Source organism: Amblyomma maculatum, chromosome 9 (genome assembly GCF_055883805.1).
Source record: "Amblyomma maculatum isolate TAMU_Amacu chromosome 9, ASM5588380v1, whole genome shotgun sequence".
In the NCBI taxonomy this organism is placed as follows: Eukaryota; Metazoa; Arthropoda; class Arachnida; order Ixodida; family Ixodidae; genus Amblyomma; species Amblyomma maculatum.
This window is the reverse complement of record NC_139352.1, coordinates 82870529-82878263: the sequence shown is the minus strand read 5'-3', so window position 1 is coordinate 82878263 and position 7735 is coordinate 82870529. Positions and strand designations below refer to the sequence as shown.

Below are 7735 nucleotides of genomic sequence, written 5' to 3'. Positions count from 1 at the left end.
CTGAGGTATTTAAAAGGGAAGAAAACGCGAATGAGCACACGTGAGCCTGTGTGAATATATCGAACAGGCGGGTTGATGACCCGCCTATTTCACCTCGCCAGATAGTGCGCGCTCTGACTGAACGCTATTTCGGACAATAACGGCCGATCGCCCACGACGGCCGTCAGTGTTTTGAACAGTGTGCAAGTGCGTGCGTAGTGAACAGTTGCCTGGACGCAAAGCTATTGCGCAGGCCCGCCCGATGGGCCGAGTGCTCAGTGACTTAAGACATTTGCGGGTGGGCCTCAAGCAAACTATTGTATACTGTACCATATATTGTATATATTTCTTTTATTTTTACCTACCCTTTTCTTTCTCCCTATCGCTCACCTCTTTGATTTCCTGTACCTCTTCCTCGCTACCCCTTTATTTCCGCCGCCCCAGTTCAGGTGCTTCAGATATCAGATAGCAGATACCGGGGCTGGCAAACATCTTTTCTTTCCTTTTTTATATACAATAAATAACCACTACCACCACCACCACATGCGCTGTGATTGCAAGGTCGCAACATGACTTCAACGTCATTAGGACATGTAAGTATAAATTATGGAGGGAAAGCCAATGAAACTAAGTGACGCAATATGGTAGCAATGGGGGCCCTATAGCTTTTTGTAGATGCTCAAAGATGTCTTCAGGTTTTGTGTTTCAGTGGGTCCAGTGCTTCGCGTTGTCTACAGAAAGGTTGATCACATTTGAATTTTCGTTTCATTCATTTCATTGATGCTGAGCATGGCATTGCTGAGGTTAGTTTGCCATACTTGTAATAGTAATAATAGGAATAAAAATGTCTTTGCAAAAAAAATGGAGTCCGAATATTGCGGGTCGATGATTGGCACGCCAAATGAATTCCCACACACCCCTTATTAATCAAAATAATAGCAATAATAAATATTTCGACCTCGGAAGTGTATCATTCGGCACTCAAACAAAACTTTGCACAATTTACTTACCCGGCGCAGTGAAGGAAGAAAGTGATGACCGCTGTGGCTATGAACAGGCCCAACAAAAGTTGCAGGGGTGGGTGTCGGGGAAACCACATTATCTGCTGGTGTCGGAGAGACACTGGCGGTGGCTGTCAGAAGCGCCAAAAGAGAGAGAAAACACCGGGCTCAGACGTTATCTGTGGTAACGTATAGGAGCAGCGAATAAATCATGGGCCAAGAGCAGAGTTTTTACCAGAATCATTTTTAGGCTCCTACACAGCTCAGCAAGGCGGTTCCGATGGAGACTGCAGATCAGCGGCGGGTATCTTCCTCACTCCTCTTCTTCGTCAGTGATCTCATACCAGGTATGCGTGTTCTACATATGCCACCACCAGCGTTTTTTGAGCTGTTCTTGGTGGTTGTGAGCGGAACAAACACTACCGGTGGAATTTAAGTCTCCTTTGCTCAATAGTATAAATAGTATACTGCATGTTTAGCTTCTGTTCCGTGTACTTTTTAGTCGAGTTACATGATTGTTAGCTCGGTTTTACGTGGTTGCATGTTTTTTCATTTGATTTTGGAACCTACTCACCGAAATATTTTCAACAATATATGAATTGACATTAATTGTAGCATGATGTTCAATTGTTATCACAGTGAACTATTTAACAGTTATTAACTAACACCTGTAATTAGTGTAGCGCAGTCTTACTCAATAAAAGCTATTCAATGATTCAAGTTCAGTTCTAATCACAATTATATAACTTACGGTAATTAGGAGCAGCAATTATACTCGACATAGGCTATCGAACGAAATGTGACTTGCTGGTGAAGCGTAATGTTCAATTTTTGATCACAATAAAATAATTAATAATGACTAATAAATATATATGATTAGTTTAGTGCAGCTATACCCCAGAAAAGTTATTCAAAGATATAACACTCTGTTATACACGGCATAAGCTTCACAGCCACAATTATGTTATTAATTAGTGGCATACTGGGATAAAATGCCGTGATTAATTTTACTGCGATTATTACTGTTGCTTTCATTTATTAGTTTCTGTAGCCCTGCGAGCACTATACGCTTCTGTACATTCGCTCTGCACACGCCGCGCATGAACCTAGTGCCGCGACTACTGCAGGTATCACTAAACACCCGTTGCAAAGCGTCGGTCCTAAAATAAAACATTTTTTATTGTTTAATTCCAAGCATAATTTGTATAACTTGTTTTCCTATTAAACTAATATATTATAACATAATATATTAAAATAAAATAATATAATATATTTATAGCAATATTTTAGTTTGCAATTGCAACTTGAAACTTTTTCGTAGCTGTCTGTCTTCAAAAGCCATAGATAGATAGATGGATTTATTGAAAGGAAAAGGCAGAGAGGTTGGCCCGAATATTTCAAATCTGGCCTGCTACTCTGCACTGGGGAAGGAGTGATGGGTGACGATGTGGGAGAAGGCATATGAAATATATATACAGACACAGCAGCTTGCTTTACAAGCGCGAATCAAGTCCGCTGGCGCTCAAATAACGGCAAAGAGCACGCACTGCCTGGACGCCCTTCCCCTTGTCCTGCCAAGCGCCCAGCAGCAGTCCCTCCGAGAGAGGCCTCTTGTCCAAGGAAGCGTTTGGACATACCCTCTCCCTACCCTCTACAACCATACCCTCTCACTCACCGATTCATATTGTTCATTATGCCCTGTTGTCTGTGACAATATATTTAAATATTGGACAACATGATGTCAGGCCAGAGCGCAAGGCAGAGAGTACTAGAATACTCTAGAAAGACCGATATGATCTTGGATTTCGTGAGACGTCTTCGCAATCAACACCAGCATAGTCATTCCATTCAGCGTGCGCTGCATTTCGAGAAAACAGAAGGTCAACATTTCTCCACCAGAGTTCCACCGTCGAAACGAAACTAGCCAAACAGGCCAACTCGCCGGCAGTAACAATCCGATAAAATAAGTAGTGCTGAAAGACTCAGTTTGATTATATTACTCACTAAAGCTGCATAAGATGTCACATATTTGAAAATGGATTAGCACTATAACAGCTACGTTGTTTTGTTCTGTACACATTTGTTGAAGGCATGGACAAACTTTGGGCTTCTTTTCACCGAAACAACCGAAAGTTAACGGAAGAATACAACCACGAGTTGTCGGAGCACTTTTTCCTGTGGCAAGATGGAGTCGTGCCAGATCCTAGCTGCGTTGATGTGAGTTCCCCATGGGTGTGATTTCGCCCGTACGGGGATTGGATCAACGTTTCAGGCGCGCACGGAACATTTGACATCATGGACACCAGCACCGGGCTCAAGGAAAGCGATCTGCGAGCCGAAAATGAAGCTCTCAAACTCGAACTGGAGCGGCTCCATCGCGAGCTCGCTCAAACCAGTCACGAGAAGATCCAGTCGGCTCAGTACGGTCTCGTGCTGCTTGACGAGAAACAAGCTCTACAGCAAAGGTGCGACGAGTTGGAAGCCATGTACGACACCACGAAGCACGAGTTGGAAATACTTAAGGAGGTGAGGACTGCTTAACGCATGTTGCCTCGTTTTTTTCTTTTGACGTGAGTGGTAGGCGTGGTAACCGGTTTGGCCCGATTTCTCGATGCGATCGCAAATTTCCCTTCGTTCCGCCTTGCGTACTGCGTAGCATTTTGTGCAGCATTCATTCAAGAAAACAATGCGCGTTCACCGGTCCTATGTGTGCTGCACAGTGATGTTTCCAATCGTCGCGCTATTAGGGTTAAGTGATGCTGCCGGCTCCTTGTTTCCTCTTGCATTTCTGCTAGAACACTGTGCGTTGGCGGCTTGGCGTGAAGGTCAAGTTGCCGATTCGATGCTTGACCAAATGGATTCGTCAGCTGTGTTTGCATTCGTCTAAGGCGTGGAGTTTTGGTTACTTGCCAGCATTTTTTCGGTCTGTCTCGGGCAGCGCGCCGAGGTGTGAAGCGCAACAGAAACAAAACGTGACGTCCGAAACTGCGAGCACAGCTCGCGGTCGATCTCTCTGTGCTAGCTCTTTGCCGTGTTCATTTTGTGCTTCGGCATCGGAAGTTGTAATTAAGGGCGCCCCCGAAGTTGGTGAGCGACCGCCGAGCGCATGTAGGTCGCGTGGAAGTGCGGCAAGGATGTGACACCGAAACCGTTCTGGGGGAAGCATTCGTGTCCACGTTTCTGTTCAATAAAATTTGAATTAATCAAATTTAATAAAAATGGCCCGTTGTTTACGCCTACAGGTTTCATTTTATTTAAAAACAAATCTGAAAAGTGTTGCACTTTGATTTAAAACTCCATGCATGCTTGCTGATGGTGGCGATCATGCAGCCTTATCCTTTAATACGTACTGGCACAAAACCTTCCGGCTTTGATGATTTCGCGCGTAACGTGATGCGTGAGCATGTTCACTGTTGTGGAACTGAACCCCCCCCCCCCCCCCCCCACACACACACACACAGACACACTTTTTTTTTTTTTTTAAATTTTAAGAGCTTGTGTCACGCGATGCAAAAATTCATGGCTGATCTGCTTAAAAAGAAAAGAAAAAAGAATAGGTCGCTTGTGGCTGAGGAATGCTGTGCTGTGTAGAACCTTGTTTTGCTGTAGTAATTGCGGTGAGGGAGACTTCAGTGTGATTGAATTGTTGACAGGCCCTTGCAAAGGTGCAGACAAGTCAGAAGGTGTCTACAACCACAGGCATTGAACAGGAGGAGAGTCTTCTCCAAGAAACTGCTACCAAGGAAGCTTCATTGACCTCTTCACTTCAGGAGTTGGAAAAAGAACTCAAGCAGGTAAAAGCCCCCTCTTTTTGAGTCATATTTGAAACGCTTCATAAGACTGCCTTTATCCTAACTATCGAATGCATGCTGAAAGGTTTTCTCAACTTTGTTGGTTCGACTTATGTATTGCCTCTTTCCCTGGTAGCTTGTAGCTTAATGCACTTTTCTAGCATCCTCAATCTCTAAAAATATTGCATACAAATAAATGGAGCCCACAGTCATCAAAACCAAAGCAAGCACCAAGGAATGTTTTTCTTCTTTTTTTCTTGGGTCAAAATTTTGATTGGGATTTATTAATTTAAAGAACAGTCTGCCGTATCATGTACCTTCCAAACCATGTATACACCTTGCTCGGAGCTTCGCTTTGTAAGAAGTGTGAGCCAAGTCCTGTTTGAAATAGAAAATAATTTCAAGTGTTTCTTATGCTCAGTGATTCTAACCTGCAATGTTTTTGCAGGTTGTGATTCAGTGCCTAAGCAGTGAGAACTTGATAAATGTTAACAGTGTAATCCTCATGCCTCCATTGATGGCTTGCTTACCTTGGCGCGGCTCTTCGAACAGTTCTGTAGACAAAGGACAGCAGGGATCCAGCCTTGATTCGTACGTGTGTTAGAGTAAGTTTCACGACTCCTCTTAGATTTTTTCGCCATGCTACAAATCTGTTGCTTGACAATAAACTGTTTGCATAGTTCTTATCTTCATAGATTATAATGTCTGCTTAAAAGGTTTGGTTTGGTTTTGGCTTATGGGGTCCCAAAGCGACTCAGGCTATGAGAGACACCATAGTGGAGGGTTATGGAAATTTCGACCACCTGGGGTTCTTTAATGTGCACTGGTATCGCACAGCGCCTTGCTTTTTGCCTCCATCAAAAAGCGGCTGCCGAGTCCAGGATTCGATCTCGCATCCTTTGGGCACAGTCGTCGAGCGCCTTAACCCCTGTGCCACCACTGCAGGGCTGTGGTGAAAATAGATTGTAGAAAATGAAAATTGCCCGAGTGAATGTGTTTTGATTATGAAGAAAAACAAACTGCAGTTACATATGTGCGAAGTTTGGTAAATGATGCAGCACTCTTGAACTGTGTTTTGTTATTAACATAAATTGGACAGTGTATGGTGTCCTATTCAGTGTCTCTTTAAATTGGTGATGTGAGAGTGCTGCAGTAGTGTTCAGAAAGGTGCTGTGTGCCTAACGTGTATTGGTTAAGTTGAGAAAGATGGTTTTACTGTGCTCCCACTGTGTGATTTCTCTGACTTTAGGTAACTTGTCTGTAACAGTTGTAAAACCTAGAATTCTTTGTGTCAACATAATAGCGAAATTGTGCTCCTTTGTCGTAGACATACTGGCACAGATCTGTGAAGTTGAAGGTGTTCGTTGAAGTCAGGTTCCAGTGTTATTTGTGACACTGGGCTTAGCGCCTGTAAATTGCTGCAAATACAACACCCACATGAAAGTGAACCGAATGATATATCACAAAGAAAAGAATACGGCTGTCAGCTGAATTTGAGGAGTGAATATAGCTTCAGGTCATACAGATCGAAATAAAAGCAAAATTAAGTTTTGAGATTCAATAATGAAATTCATAACATCTCAAAACTAATGTCATGACAAAAGAGTTGCACATTAATGCTGCTCACTTCTGTCATGTCAGAAACGGGCCCTGTGCTTTGTCATGATGCATAACAGCACAGTCATGAAGAAATAATTTTCGCCCTGCATCAGAGCACACGGGATTCGTGTCCCGTTGTTTGGTAGTATACGGAGGGTGGATGGAGGGTTGTTGTCTTAACCACCGATTTGGAGGGATTATTATGAGCTTGATTTTGAGTGTTCTTTGCGTTTATCGAGACTTTGCATAACCGAGGGAAGGGAAAAATAAACCTTCCCAGCATTTTCGCTAATATGTTGTTTTTTGTTTCGTCTATTTTCTGACCGTATGCATCTGCCTCTTCTTTGGTCTTGCTCTAGGTTCGTCAAGAACTCGGCCGAGTGTTGGCCGAGAAAGAGCGGCTGCAGACCGAGAACTATGAGATCATGAAGCACGGAGATGTGTCGGACTGGGAACGCAAGAATCTCCGCTCGGAGCTCAAGGACATGAAGCTCAGGGAGCAGAGGCTTCTCACAGACAACAACGAGCTCGAGGAAGAGAACATATCGCTGCAGAAGCAGGTCTCTTCATTGCGGTCATCACAGGTGAGTGCTTGTGTGTGTGTGTGTGTGTAGTAATGGTGAATTGAGGGCAAAATGATTGTGAAGGCCTTTCTGTCTCGCAATATAGTGAAACTGTTTTTCTTCCGCATCCGCACACATGTGCTTTCTCTGAGCGTCTCAATGTTGGAGTGATAAGCAACGCATGTGTATGAGAGTGCAATCTTCTTCAGTTTTGTTAGCTCTAAAAGATAGTTGCACCCTGAGTGCAATGGTCTGGTGAATTTGCAGTCAGCTGCTTCACTTGTCAAGCTTAATATTTTGAAAATAAGCATACTTTTCTCGCAGAAGAAGTTGAAATTCTCGCAGAAGAAGTTGAAATTGATGATTTGCGGTGAGGGAAGCTGAATTCATTATAGCAGCCCCCCCCCTCTTTTTTTTTTATTGTTGCCGAGGCTGCGATTATCTTTGAGGCTTGGAATTGTCGAGGGAAATATGTTAAACAAGTTTTGGTTGCTGGTTTGGGTCTTGAAACCATACTAGTTGAGATGAAGTCTCACTGGAGTACATTGGGCAATGCATCAACAGCAGCAGCAGCTGCGATTTGTAAGGTTTCAGCGCACTAGGCTGAATAATGTTTTACTGCTTTCACTTCGGATTCCGGTTGTCACAGGACAAGATTTCTGTAAATTATTTTGTGTTGGTTTTATAGCATAGTTACATTTACAGTCAAACCCACTTTTAACAATACCACTTTGGACAATATATTGGGTATAACAATCGGCAGCCATATCACCGTCAACTTTGCCGTGTGTTCTATGGTAAA

At 43.4% G+C, this 7735-nt stretch overlaps 1 protein-coding gene across 2 annotated transcripts in view; it reads left to right on the top strand.

Moving 5' to 3' along the window:
* The first annotated feature begins 2938 nt into the window (after window positions 1–2938).
* Window positions 2939–7735, top strand: part of BicD (Microtubule-associated protein Bicaudal D) — a 30780-nt gene continuing 25983 nt past the window's right edge. For both annotated transcript variants that reach the window (XM_084579280.1, XM_084579279.1), the window contains exons 1-3: window positions 2939–3506; window positions 4634–4774; window positions 6730–6954. In XM_084579280.1, coding sequence (XP_084435406.1) covers window positions 3276–3506; window positions 4634–4774; window positions 6730–6954 — 597 coding nt within the window. In that variant the 5' untranslated portion in view covers window positions 2939–3275. The remainder of the gene's footprint in view (window positions 3507–4633; window positions 4775–6729; window positions 6955–7735) is intronic.